This window comes from Apus apus, chromosome 6 (assembly GCF_020740795.1).
Source record: "Apus apus isolate bApuApu2 chromosome 6, bApuApu2.pri.cur, whole genome shotgun sequence".
NCBI lineage: Eukaryota > Metazoa > Chordata > Aves > Apodiformes > Apodidae > Apus > Apus apus.
The window spans coordinates 10,739,666-10,754,704 of record NC_067287.1 but is presented as its reverse complement, the minus strand read 5'-3'; the positions used below and the strand labels follow the sequence as shown (position 1 = coordinate 10,754,704).

At 40.7% G+C, this 15,039-nt stretch overlaps 1 protein-coding gene across 9 annotated transcripts in view; it reads left to right on the top strand.

The window, feature by feature from the left end:
• KALRN (kalirin RhoGEF kinase) overlaps positions 1–15,039 on the top strand; it is a 500,706-nt gene that overhangs the window by 273,774 nt on the left and 211,893 nt on the right. For all 9 annotated transcript variants that reach the window (XM_051624220.1, XM_051624222.1, XM_051624223.1 and 6 more), the window contains exon 10: positions 1,499–1,621. In XM_051624220.1, coding sequence (XP_051480180.1) covers positions 1,499–1,621 — 123 coding nt within the window. The remainder of the gene's footprint in view (positions 1–1,498; positions 1,622–15,039) is intronic.

Genomic DNA, 15,039 nt, shown 5'->3' with positions numbered 1-15,039 from the left:
TACCCCATTTTATGAAATGATTTGTATGCTTTGGGTGAAAGCACAGAATGATAATTAAAAAAACCCAGTTTGTTTTCCAGCAAAGAAATAGAGTTGCTAAGTAAGTAGATGTGTATAAAGCTTTGTTTGTACTCAGAAATTCATATAAAATATATGCCTGGGATCTATAGTATAGAAAAGACTCAAAGCCCAGGTGGTTTATATTCTGTACAACCAAGCCATAGCTTTACTTGTCTGAAATAATAATATTAAAAATAAATTAAAAATAAAAAATCACCTCTTCCATTTTTCCAGTCTTAGGTTTCTAGGCTTAGTCAATAAAATCTGCTCATGTATTGACCCCACACAGGACAAGTGGCTCTTCACACAGCAGCTCTCTCCTGCCCTGATTCTGTGCCCTTCTGTCACGAGTTGCAAGGCATCCTGCAGCTCCTGCCCAGCGTCACTGGGGCCGTTCTTGCTGCTGGCACCCCAGTGCTGCACCTCTGAGGCCATTTGCACATGCAGTACTCTGTGGTGGTATCACTGTCCTGGGGACACTTGCAGTGTCTTCTCCCTTCAGTGTGACAGAAATACCAGCTGCTGGTTGACAGTCCACTGGCACCAGGAGCAGTGAGGATCAGGCTCCTTGCTGAATGAAGTCTTAGCTACTTACACAAATGCCAGTGCTGATCTAGTGCTGTTTATTCTCCTACCTCTGTGTATTGGGAAAGGGATGTAGAAAGGATGGAGATCACATCCTGAAATATCTCAAGCTCATACCATCAAGTTCAATTTTTTTTTTTTTTTCCAGCTTGTAGTAGGTTTGATCTAAATTTAGTGCCAGTGTGAGAAAGAGCTCCAGAGGGATGGTGCCCATACAGTTGATCTATTTTTAAAAGAAACTACTTTATAACTCTCAGAATATCAGATTTGCCACTTTACTTTTGCATAAGGATCAGTTCTATTTGGAACTGAAAACCTGAGGGTACATACTGTCAATGTTTTATGAGCTGCAGTGAAGGAATTTTAACCTTTTCCTTCTAGTTACTCTGATAATCCTTTCTCCCCATATCAAAATTAATTTTAATTGATTTCTTCATCATGCTTTTGGACTCATTTAAGACACATCCCATTGAAATCTGCTGTTTATATGAAATCAGCTATCACTTTTTTTCGGTTTACACAAGGAGCTCTTAAGAGGGGGATTCTCATAAAAGATTCCAGATTTCTGATTCCTATTCTGCAAAATTCATTTATGTGAAAGTAAATATTAATATCTGCCAGGCTCAAATAACTAAGCTACACTTCAAAATAAAATGAATAGTAGAAATCCAATAATCCTATTTTACCAGTAACATCTATAAACATTTATCTTCTATCCATTTGGAATGGACTTTTGACAGATCTGCTTGTGTTTTGCCATAGCAAGCACAAAGCAATACCTCTGTTTATCCCTCAGAATTTCTCTGTGCAGCTGAGACAGGAGAGGTAATGGGATGTTCTTCTTTTCTGGCAGGTACTGGACTGGATTGAAAATCATGGGGAAGCCTTTCTGAGTAAACATACCGGAGTGGGGAAGTCTCTACACAGAGCACGTGCGCTGCAGAAAAGACATGATGATTTTGAAGAGGTAGCACAGGTAAGAGTCTGAACCAGAGACTTCTGCTTTCTGGCTGGATTTTTGTTATTTCTCACGTATATTGAGAAAAAAACATTGTTGTTTTGGATCACACTTTTCTCTTCAAACATTTGCAGCTGACCAGGATCCTGACTCCCAGGTCTGAAAATGAGCACACATGCTGCAGAGCATGGTAGCAGCAGGACTTAAAATCAGAAAATCACCACGTTGTGTCTATGGGAGGTCTCAAAGCCTGTGGGAAATTGCAAGCAGTTTACAGGACAGTAAGGCAAACTGTTGGGACATAGAGGAGGATGGTTATGAGTGATAGTGAGAGAAAAATGCTTTGTAACTCCTACAATGGAAACTGAGGTCCTTGAGAATAAAGTGGAAAGCAGCTAGGGAAGAAGCAGGGGAAACATTGGAGCATGTTTGCAATAAAGGCAACTACCCTTCCACTCTTTCTGAAAGTACAGTGTAGTCTGTGGAAGGGTGTTTTGTTTGGTTTGGAATGAAAGGCAATCATTACAGGTAGACATTATTATTATAATTTATTTTCCTCATAGCACAGTGTAAGCAAGGCTTGTCCAGGAATTTTGTTATGAAGCCAAAAGTGTATAAATTTTCCTCGAAGCATGGTGATAGTAGATGTTTAAACATACATACTGTCTTTTTTAACTGAATTTAAAAGAGGACCTTTTCTTCTAAGGAGAGCTTTTTGCTTTTTCTCTCTCTTTTTTTTTTTTAAAGTATGTTATGGCCAGAAATTGTGCAGTCTCAGCTCAGCTCTAGCTGTGAGATCACATAACAGTATTTTTGGTTTAGATTTTAAGCATCCTCTATCAGAAACTGCTCTTCTGTAAAGGTACTTCTGCTTTGGGTATTTCAGATAAAATCCTGATTCATTTATGTAAAGCAGAATCAATCAAATGCTTTCTCTTTCCAATACACACAAGGGAGGTTATTGCTCAAATATTTCACTGTGGCATAAGACAAACATGTATGAGACTTTAGTTTGGTTTTCTGTGATACCCTTCCCACGTGCTTGCATAGTTATTTTAAGATGTTTCCAGCAACGAGGACATACCTCTTTCACTGTGCCTCCAGAGAATCAATTTCACTGCCTGATGGCAGCTACTGGCTAAATTTTTTATTTGTTTTTCCTCTCCCTCATATTCAATTTAAATTTCTCTAAATCTTTTTTTTTTTCCTTGTTTATCCCTTTATTCTTATTTATCTCTCTTAAGGAGATAAATGCCAGGGAAGGAGATGAATCAATAACCCAGAAATATCCATAGAATAAGCATGTCTTCTCTCCTGTGTGCCTCTTAACCATGTAAAACGTATTTAATTCTGCTGGCATGTTCTTGTTAACCAATCTCTTAAATATATTTTGTTTATCTGTGTCTTTGGATCTATTCAGTTTGCCAACAACCTTATTTTAATTAGGTGTTTATCTCTTGGTGGAATATTCAATTGCTTGGCTTGCTAGTGAGCTCCATCCTTACATTCAGAAGTGATGGGACGTTTTGCATACCGTTCACAAATCACACAGCCTGAGAACAGCAGTTGAAGACTGATGAGTCTCTAAAATTTCACAGGACCTCCTGTGATTGTAAGCCTCCTGGCAATAGGTTTGAGTTTCTAGAATTACCTTTTGCAAATTTATTAAAATGGGCCCTAGGCTGGAGTTTGCAAACCACGGTTCATCCAAAAAGCACAAGTTAGTGGGAGGTTTAGTCCTGAAGTCAACAGTAGGTGCCTTTCCAGAATATGTGCTGGAGTCAGCTGTTAATGGATGCAATACTGGAGTAACAAATTGTAATATACAGGAGCTGCAACGAGGTGATTTGATCTCCTTTGTGGCATCAGCATTTTCTCTTATCTCCCTTCTCTGTGATACATTGACTGCATAGTTCCAGTTACATCTCATATCTCTGGATCACAGCTGCTTTTTTTTTCTGTTGTGCCTCTTCTTTGAGTAGTACTTCATTGGAGATGTAGGAGACAAATCATGAACAGGTGAGAAAAGACAGAAAAATAACATGGTCTTGACAACAGAAATGAGAGCAAGGTGTGTAACTGTCTGCAAGGTGTGTAACTGCACATGGAAACAGCTTGCTTAAGGTGTGTTCCACTGAGGATGTAATTTGGAGATACATCCCCTCAGCAGGGTTTAGGAGCCTTACAGATGTGCAGCTTGCATGCATAGGTACTAGGGTAAGTCAAAATTAACTTATTTCATTTATGACTTTTCTAACCCCTCTGTTAGTCCTCCTTTTATACTGTTCCAGCATGTTTGCCTGTGAATAACTTTAGACATGTTTCCAGTCACTTCACAGACCAAAGGGTGTATAAATGTAGTTCACTGGATGACCTCATGTTCAAATGAAGGTGGACGTTTGGGAGGGGAATGGAGAAGGAAAAGTATAGTTTGCATGGCTACAGAATCTCTTAGGTTTCTCTGAATCTAGTTCTTTTACATCTTGTGTAAGATCATCAGTCAGACTTTCATTGCTCTTCCTGGACAATGGTAAACAGTCACAATCAGTCCTGCACACCAAGTATAGCCTTTGCGGAGCCTTGTACTAAAAAATAACAGACACGAGTCAAACCTGGTTACTTTCCCCCTGGCTTTGACAGTAGTTTCCTCTGGTGTATTCACACCAGAATACCCTTCCTAATTTATGAGGCCTGTCTGCAGCATGACACTGGAATGTGGTGCTGGCAAATGGACATGGGGACATGCACTGAGGGGAAGTAAGAGGAATTTGAGGCTTTATGCGAGGTCAAGGACTTGAGAATATAATACTCTCTCCTGGAAAGAGTAATAGCAAGGGTAAGAGGGGAGGCCATAAATTTATCACACCTGGAGCTCTGCAGAAGCTTCTAGTGAAGTCAATTTTGTTGTTGGGGAATAAATCTCCTCCCCACTCTGATTATGACTGGTTTTCTTCCTAAGTCCCTTCTTGATGCTTAACTCTTTTGGGTTGGTTGGTAATTAATTCTAATTTAATTTTAATTGTAATTTTTCTCACAATAGTGAATCTCTTTGCCACAACTAGGGTGGATAACTGGCATCCCTTATTCCCCATAAAGCACATGTGCTAAGATCCTGAAACAGACTGATGAGTTTGCCATTCCCCTAGTCAGGGTGTTAGTTGCTGGCATTGGCAATAAAGAGTTGTGTTTGATTATCTTAAAAAATATAAGAAAAAGTGTAGTACTGACATACCTGGTGAGGTTTACAGAATAGCATTTGCTATTGGCAGTTCTCTGAAAAAAAGTACTTACCCTACCAGATGGTATAAATTTATTTTCCAAAATCTACTGTCCTTTGGCTCTGATATATTTGTTGTTATCTCCTACTCTTCAGGAAGGCAGTTTCAAAGGTCAGGCTAGAAGCAAGTTTCATTAGTTTTCTTGGTATTTTCAACAGAGTGCAAAACATCCATGTTTTTGAATGCTGCCTAACTGCAGGTAAAGAAGAGAAGGGTGTCTGGAATTGCTTTGCTGAGAAAGGCTCTGATTGACTGACCTGCCAAAGCACTAGATTGAGAGGTGGAATGTGCTCCCTCTATGTCTGATTAGGAACTCCACAGCTTTATAAATCTGAATGTAATGATCCAATCAGGCCTGGCCCAGGTAGATCACATTCCTGCATACAGCTGTGCTCAGAAAATGTCAGTGATTTCAGAGTGCTGCATTGTGGGCAATAGGAAAGAAAATTTGGGTCCCTTTCTCTCAGAACTGCTGTTTAGACAATGCTCTGGCCATCTTTCTGACTGAATTTATTCTACATGGAATGCTCAGATGGCAAATGTTTGATTTTGGATTAAAAAGCCTGAGCTCCTGGGAGGGATGTTCTTACCCTGTAGATACCTGTGACAGTTTCTCAGCCAGTGCTGGCTCTGTTCACAGGCTGCCACCCTGAAAATGCCAACCTTAGGCACCGTGCCTGCTGCACAGTGACATCTCGTAGTCAGGCATTATCAATGAGGGGGTATCAAGATACCACCAAAGAAATACCACTCTTTAGATGTAGTTGCAGTGTTCCTGCAGTGACAGCCTCTTTGCTTGCCTGAAGCAGGTAACCATAGCTCAGCCAGTTATGATTTTAAATGAAAAGATAATTTAATTTTGGGCTTTCTAACTTTTCTTATTCGGAGCTATTATCCTGAAAACCAGTTGGAAAGTTGTGTTAACTAGCTTGCATTCCCAAAAATCTTTCAACATATTAGCCTTATCAGGTTGTGCTGCATGCGTTGGAATCTGTTCTCCAATTGTTCTGTGCATATGAAGAGAGGGGACACGGATCATTCTCCTCCCTTCTATCATTCCCAGCAGCTGGGGGTTAAGGTGGCCTTCTCAGCACCCTCCTCTGCTCACAAAGAGCATCACTGCATTTGTGCTGGTGCAGGATTGGGAAAGACACTGGGGAAACTGCTCTGTTAATCCCTCGCTCTCTACTGCCTCGCAACTGAGCGGTTTTGTGCTGTTAATGATCTGAAGCAAGCGTTTCTGTGGTCTTTCTGCATTTGTGCGTTTATCCATCAGAGATGCTGTTAAGATTTCGGGAATCAGGCAGGTTTATCGGCGGTTTTGGCCCGGGGACGCCCAGCAGTGCGGGTTTCAGCCTGCAGATGGCACTCGCAACGCGTTTGAGAAGCCTTTAGCTCCGCCAGTGGTAAACAGAGCTGGTGTTTCTCATCCAAACTAACCAAACATTGTCTCGAAGTAAAATGAAGCAGAAGGTGAAGCTGGCTCACATACTGACCCCCTTGGTGTTCTCCCACCCCTGCCAAAACCCCCGCTGTTCAAGGTCACCCAGACAAACAACCCTCCTATTATTTTATTTTTTCAAAAAGCAAAACAGGGCACTCCATGCTTTAATGCAAGGTGGTGCTGGTCATCTGTGTTTATGGGTTAAGGTGCTCTTGGATCTGTGGAGCAGCTTTCAAGGCTCTTGGACCACATTATATACCAAGTTGTGTATTTAGTACTTGTGTGCCTGTTTGCATACAATAGTTGGTGTGTTTTTCATGGTATTCTAAAGGTGCTGATCTTTACAAGGGAAAATACCACAAATCCAGCATGCAACAAAGCACATGTTCTGAATAGCTTTGGCTCAAATATGGGTGGAGTTGTCCCTCGTTATCAAAGACAGTAGGAAGATTAACTAACAGTTGAGCTGTGGCCATCAAAGTGCATAGGGCTTGTCTGTATGTCAGTTCAGCAGCTCTTGATTCAGGCCTTGTGAATTTAGGTGTATGTCTGGATGCAGTATTCCTGACTTTGGAAGTCTTACAGGATCAATTTGTCCACTGGACAATTCTTGAATTCATACAAAGAAAAAAAGCCAGAGAAAATGTAAGCAAAAGTGCTGAGCTTTGCAGTATGCCATTTGGGAAGTTAATCAGTTTTCCTGTTCTGTGGTATCCATGCTTGCTTTTCTCCATGGACAATTTTGGAAGACAGTGATTATACACCTGAACAGTGGCTTTGAACCATGAAAGTAAGCCTTATGTGTAAATATATAGTTCATTTAAGATTCAGCTCTTCCTTTTATTCTTCTCAGGGGGATAAATGTATTTCCTGCAAGGAAGGGCTTTCAGAGAAACCTTGAAAGCCAAGGGCCTGGATCATTTACTGGAAATAAAAGATCAGGTGATATTCTTCATCTGAGAAGCAACTTGTGCTTCAGTGTTGCTGTGTAGAGTATTATCTTCCTCCATTGCACTGTTTCTATAATGCTATCAGTTCAGAGTTTTCGAAAAGCTCTTGAAGATAAAAAGAACTTTAAGTGTAAATATGTTGGAAAATATTTTTATATTGTTTGTCATGTGAAATATCCAGGTGATTCCGTTAGAAGTCCTGCAGGTAATAACGGTATTTTCTGATCTCCCAGTCCCACATAGTTTTACTTGAACTGTTTTAAAACCAAGTGAGGTAATGGAATAGTTAGGCCAAAACTGAATTGCAAGCAGCTACTTGTTTGGCCTTCAGGATAAAAACTTAGTGCTTTCCCATACTGGTTCCAGCTCTGTTGGATGTCATTGTTCTCAAGTTTGGCATGAAGTACAGTACTGATATAAAACAGCTAGACATAAATTAGGAGCTCTTGTTGATAATGAGTGCTTAGGGAGCATTGTCCCAGGGTGTTTTTTATTTATTTATTTGTTTGTTTCATTTTTATTATTATTACTTTTTTAAATGTTGTGACCTACGTAGTTGTTGAACAGCTTGCTTGATTTTTCCCTTTGGTTTGGGTGACTAAAATCCTGTGTAGGATGAAGCACTAGACCAAATCAGGGAGAAAGCAGACAATTAAACCTGGTAAGAACTATTAGCAATAATAACTGGTTTCAATTATGCCAAATCTTTTAAAATATAACAAAACCATGAGAAAGGCAACAAAAAAATCCCCTGCTTTACTCTTACCTTCATCATCATTTACATGGTCACTAGCAAGTTCTGAAGCTATAATCTGCAGTTTCCTGCTCATTTGTGTAAATATATTCACTTCTACACAAAGAGGAAAAATTACCCACTGGCAGCAGAGTACACAGGCCTCTGCAGCACAGTGCAGGAGCTCTGTGCTCCAGAGCTCTTGGTTTCTACCCCTGGCTGGCAACAGGCTGCATCTGGCAGTCACAGGCGGCAGAGAAAAACAAAACTGCCTTTGTATGGGTTGTCTGTAAAGGTTATCTTGGGCCTTCTGGATCTAAAAACTTGTAACCACATAGCCAGATAGTTTATCATGGAAGCAATAGTATAAATTTTTGTAGGAAGTCTAGTAGCTTCTAGATGACTCAGGACATACTTACATTCCAAGTGCAGAGATACAGAAACTGTTCTGCACAGTCTGAGCCAGGACGCAGAAAGGGGAAGGGCTGAGCTGTGTAGCAGCAGCAGCAGGTGTAGTGCTGTGGGGACTCATCTGCCAGACCTAAGTCAGAAGCAGGTCCTATAAGACATGTTTTCCCTGAGAAAGTGTGATACTTGTCAGAGCACACTGTGTTTATCAGTATCCATTGCATGATCTAGACATGCCCATGGGAGACTTCATTAGCAGGGGTTGCTGAAGGAATATCTTGACTAACCTTCTGGAAGTTTGGATAGTAATCTAAGTGAGTTTGGTGGCTGTTGGTACTCCATGGTCTAGTGTTACTGGGGAACCTGTTTTTAAAGAGGCCCTCTGATGGCACAGGAATCTTCCTGGCAGTCACCTGAAGCACTGTGCCTAGTATGCCTGAGTTTGCATTTCAGTGTATTTCTGCTCAAGCTAGACATGATTTTCATTCCTATTTCTTCTCCTCCAAAATCACGTGACAGCTGGATCTTTTCATTAAACCATCTGCAGCATGGTTCACAATCTAACTACTCCCTATAAAATCTCAAGACTTGGCAACACACTGTATTTTTGACAATTACCAGGAGCTAGCTTCCTATCACTGGTTTATTTGAGTAGGTTTATTTTTGTGTCTTTCAAATCTGTTCCTTTAATTTGCCTCTAAATGCACAATGCTGTTCCCATGGCAGACTGGGAGAACAGTGAAGCGATTTAAGAAATATGTATTTTTAAATGTAGAGGTTCTGGAAAATGGAATTTATATTGTGGGGCGAATTCTGAGTTTTTGGAATTAATTTCGTTTTGAGTCAGAAAAGAAAGACAAAATTTCCAAAAGAAGAAAAATCCCTGAAATTGTTTTTTCAAGGCTGTTATTAGACAACATGGGAAAATTACAACACTGATGCATTGTATAACATGCATGCTAAAAAGATATTCAGTGTGGTGCTGATGTCTCAACTGAATAAACATACAGCTGAAACAAAATATTTTTATCACTGACAATTTCTGTCAAATATACACCCTTAGCTGCACCCCTGCTGTTTTGACTGACCAGTGTATGTTGGTGAAAACCATCATCATCTAAGGGCTTTTCACCTCCTCTGAACATTTTTCTTTGTCCTTTTCTTAGTGGCAGGTCGGTGGGTTATCAAACTGTACCTATTGATTCGAAAAGATTAATTGCAGCAATGTCCAAATCTCACTTGCAATGATGGTGTACTGGTAGTATTCAATTAAAATTCTTGTGACTGTTTATAGCAGGGAGGCCCCACGGGGGGAAAGATGACACTAGAAATCTGATGAACGTTTTTACTTTCTGCTTTTGTCATAGGACAGTAGATGGAGCTGCCTGTGGCTGTGCTGCTTCTTCTGGGCCAGAAGACAGCACAGTAGTCTTTAGGAGATGGGCACATTATTTATGGCCTTGCTGCAAATCACAAGTATGCTGTTTAGCAGACATTTAGTAAACAAAAGTTCATGTAGATCAAGCCCATATCAAAGAGATTTGTATTCAGTAACAGAGCAAAAAAAATATGTTCAAGGGCAAGTTTTAGGTATTATTGTGCAAATGTTCTGGGAATAGACTAACTGGGTCTGATTGATCACTCTGCTGCACAAGATTTAGAACAAAATGACACTTCCAATTTCAGAGAAAATGCTTATAATTAGCTTGTTCTAAATGCAAAAAAAAAAAAAAGCTCCTTGGAAGTATGATTGTCCCTTTCTTCTTTTCCTATTACAAGTCCCTTATTGTCCAGATGAAGGATTTTCTCTTACTCCCACATCAGACATTTGAATTATCAAAAGACTATCTTTGCATTATGAGACTATTGCAGATGTTTTATACTGATAATCTAGAAAGAGAAAGTGTTCAACCAACATTTTATTGCATATAAACCTATTGTTAAAATTTATTTCCCTGGGATAAGGTTCAGATCTCGGTTTCTCTTTTATAGAAATAGGGCACCGTCAGTGGATTTATAGAGGTCTTTTGGAATTACATGATGTGTGAACAGGGATACAAATCCTAATGTGTGTATAAATGATTCACTTGTTGATTCAGTGCGTGTAATCCAGTCATTAATATTGCCCTCCATAACTGTGGTCTGTGAGGTCTGGTTTTGCATAACCAAACCCCAAGAAAGCTCTGGTTTGTGTCACTATGGCAATAGCATATGGTTTGAGGCATTTAGATATCTTTGTTTACTGTCTGGTTCAGAGCAATGCCACATGTAAAAGTGTAGGTTCCTCTCTGGTGAGCTATGGAGAGAAGTTCTAAGATTGGCATGAGAAAAGCAAGCAGAATCAGCCCTCTCATGTCACTGCGTTTAAAATGAAGCTTGTTTGCAAAGAAAGAAATTGCAGAAATGATAAGAAGTTGGGCGCTGAGACAGGAGGTGTTTCTGAGCTGTCAGAGAGTATGTGCACATGTGCTTGTCTGGCCTGGCAGCCTGTATTAGTATGCAGCTAATACAGTGGAACAATGTGCTCCAGTGACACCAGGCCCTACTAACTTGTAACCCTCGTTATTATTAGAGTGTTTTGTTCAATCCATAAAGATTGTTTTTTTCTGTGCAGTGTAGGCAGCTACTGGTAACGTTAGTGAGATCCACAGCTACATATAATGGAGAACAGAGCCTGCTTTTGCCTCCCCTGGAGTAAAAGCAGGGCTCCCTGCAAAAGTGCACAGCATAAAAGGGCATTTGTGACTCATTAATATCAGGGAATAGAAAGTGCAGCCATCACCTTAGATGTGTCAAGCTGAGAGCTGAAGCGGGTTCACTGAGTGTTGGGGTGAAACAAAGGATGTTTCTGCACGGAGAGGGGAGATGGCCAACAGTGCTAGGTTTTGGCAACTGTCTTCTGCTTGTTTTGCCTTTGGCCAGGATTTCTATTGGCAATGAGAATCTGGATTTGTCAATGCTCACACATCAAAATTGAGTGCAGGAAAGACTTGAAACCTGCAGTGCTGCACAGTTTTACTTTGAAATAGATTCTGTTCAGGGTGGGAGAGAGGTCTGGCACGATTTCAGTGTTGCTTTCTGTTGTTTTCCAGGGTTTGGTGTAGGTTCAAAACGGACCTACTTGAATCCTTTTAAAAATCAGGGGTAGCTGTTCCCACCACAAAAGTGGCTCAAACACTGCCCAGCCAGCAATGCATTCACGCCATTCCTGCTTTGTAAAACTAACCACTGCTGACTCATTTCATGGGGTAGCAAGCTGTCACTCCCAGTGCCAGGCCCTTTTCCATAGGATTCATAGTTTTTCCCTGTATCAAAGCACAGTTCCTCAGTGCACACCTAGTGATGGGCTCCATTCCTGCTCCACTCCTCTGTCATTCATTCAGAACCAAATGGGAGAGAGGCAGCCTCACAGCACGGCCAGAGCTGTGCAGCCATGCTGAAGTATCAGTCAACTCAGCAGAGTTTTTCCCCCCTTTGGACTGGTAATTGGGTCACTAGGTCATTAAACCATTGTGAATTTAGTTTTCTTGCAGTTGCACATAAATGTGGGACAGAAAGATTCTTCAGAGCACAGAGCAGAATCTGATTGGTGTGCTGGGGCAGGGACATAAAATAAGAAGATTATTTTGGGATGAGCACGGTGTGAGGAGTGTGAATTGCTGCTTGGATCTTCTGGGCACAGCTCCAAGGGTGGGGGCAGGTGCCCAGACCTTACTGTTTGGGGTTTGGCACAGAACTGGGACTCTGGGGTAACAGGCAGGAGGAGATCAAAAAACAACACAAGAGAATTTCCCTGATCTTTGTTTTTGTCTCATATTATGTCCAGTCTTATCCTCTGTGGGCCTGATTTGGGATTTTTGGAAGAAGTGGGACTGGATAGGAAGAAGGAAGAATTTGGCAACATTAATTAAAAAAATATGCTAGAGACCTCTCAGGATTTATTTATAGTGAAAAATTTGGCAGATGTTGACTACAGAAGCAGTATCTCCTATGCCTGCAATATTCTTGGAGATCTACTACATGCCAAAAATCAATACATTTTACAGCATGAAGTTTTCTGGTGGGAATACTGTTCTGTACCAGCTCTTTCATTGTAAGTCATTATTGCGATATATTTATCTCATATCGTGTGTGGCCACCTAATAAAAGCCATCAGTAAAAATGTTATCTTTCTAAATCTTTGTTGTTATTATGGATAACCTGGATTGGAAGAACACATTTTTTAAATGTGCCCCTGATGGATGCTTTCTGACTAACATGAAAAATGTTCGTTCCTGTCTGGAACTTTTAAAAAGTATATTAATAAGTCTGGTGTAAAATACTCTTTTTTGAATTGTTTATTACTTCCAGGGTAATGAAAACTCTTTTTATTTTTCCTCATTATAAATATCAGTGCACCTCACTAGCTGTTACAGATTTTAATCTTTTTCAGTTTTAGGGAAGACTAAACCCTTAGTCCATTTTGGTTTGGTGACACCTCTGAAGAGCTCATTTCCTGGGTAAGCTCTACAAACAGTTCACATATCAGGGAAATAACAGTGGTGAAAAATGGGTTTATAAAGCTAATAAGATACAGAAAATGGTTTCTACTAAATAGAAACAAATCCCAATGTGTAAACCATGACAGAGAGCTGAATTAATGTTGACTGAGAAGAGACTGTGAATCCAAAGGAACCATCTTGCTCACCTGCTCCTAAGGACACTTAGCTGGGACAAGGAGACGAAGTAAAAAGTTACATTGAAGCTGGGAAGGTTTTGTGGTTTGTTTGTTTTTTCTCTCTCCTTGTACATAGCAGAGGAACATTTGCCATCAAATTATCTGAAGTCCAGAGAGTAGGGAGATGGAGGTAGAAGTTTTCTGAGTGGTGGGCAGGTGGTATGTTACCCTTCCTGTTCACAGGGTATGCTGGGAAATCCCCTTCTACCAAATGGGAATATCCAAATTTTCAACAAAACAAAGGTGTTAGTGTTCTATTTTCATTGTGGTTTTTGTCTCCAGCAAGCAGTTTAGTGAAGGATGAGGCTTTCTCTGAACGGCGAGACCAATTTTTAAGTTAATCTTTCCTACAAGTTAAACTTAGTTGGGCATATAGAAGGGATCCAGGAGAACACCGAGGGAATCCCTTCTTCCCCCTGAGTTTAGAGGGGATATAGACAGTGCCAGCACATGGCACTAGCTCAGCTGCACCCCGAGGCCCATTTCCTGCACCACTCCCACCTGGGTCTGTGCATGGGAACTGATGCCATGCAGTGTGTCAGGGAGGTAATCTGTGCTTCAGAGGAGTAGCAGCAAAAATATACTTAAATCTCTGTATCCTTCCTCAGATAGCAGCAGTGCACTGAAAGGCTGTGGTATATCTTCCTCTGTATTTTTTCTCTTAAACACCAGTTTGCTTGTCACAGGTGGCCTTTAACTTATAGCAAAATACAGCGTTCACTGCAAATCTTGAGGTCCTGTGGTGCATTTGTGGTAGAGTTGTGGGGTTTTTTGCAGCAGCAGTCTATGTTGCATATAGAAATATTTTAGTCACATACCTGAGAATGCCAGGTTGGAAGGGTTCTCAAGGATCATCTGGTCCAACCTTTCTAGGTACTACTATAGTTTATCTGAGATGGCTCAGCACCCTGTCAAGCAGAGACTTAAAGCTGTCCAATGTGGGAGAATCCACCACTTCCCCTAGGAGGCTATTCCAATGTTGGACTGTCTTTTACCTCTTGTGTCCAATCGGAATCTCCCCAGGAGCAACTTGTGCCCATTACCCCTTGTCTTTTCCATGTGATTCCTTACAAATAGGGAATCTCCATCTTCTTGGTACTCACCCTTTAAGTTCTGGAAGATGGAAATAAGGTGTCCCCAAAGCCTTCTCTTTTCAATGCTGAACAAACCCAGTTTTCTCAGCCTCTCCTCCTATGGCAGGTTCTGCAATGACTAGACAGAAAGAAAGAGTGTCTGTTATGTGATGTATATGCAGTACTGTGTTATGCTCCAGACTACATAGTCTTTATATGAGGCTGTAAAGTCATTTGTAAGCTGAGAGCTCTGGAGAATTTGGGATAAAGTTTTGCTGAATTTTTTTCTGTTAAATATTATCTCATTCTATAAGCAGTCCCATGCCACTCAAAATGTGCTTCAGGAAAGGTGTTATAACCTGCCTCTACATTAACAAAAATAAAGGCACAGCTGAGTTGGAGCAGTGGCTGTGGGGAAATGCTTTTCTGTCTTATTTAAAGCTGGTTTTGTAAAACACCTTGACACTAGAAACAAAGCCAGAGAGTTTGCAGATATCACATCCTCATAGGTTTATTTCTGCCTCTGTTTTCAAGGCAGCAGTGCTGCCAATTGTATTTGGTACTGACTCTTCCCAGTGCTGCTGACAAAGCCTTTTAATGCTGTCATTGCTGTGTCTTTGAAATCTCCAGACTATGAGCATTATATTTAACTTAGAATACCTGAAGTTGTTTCAGTTCAGGAGACCAGCAGGATGTGATAAAGCTGCCATGATTGTATTCATGTCTTTAGGGCTCAGAAAAGATGTAAGCTGAGCCTTTGGGACAGAAAACAATCCTGTGCTTTCCTAGATTACTGCTCACCTCTGAGCTGCTACATGTTTGTTTCTCCAGTA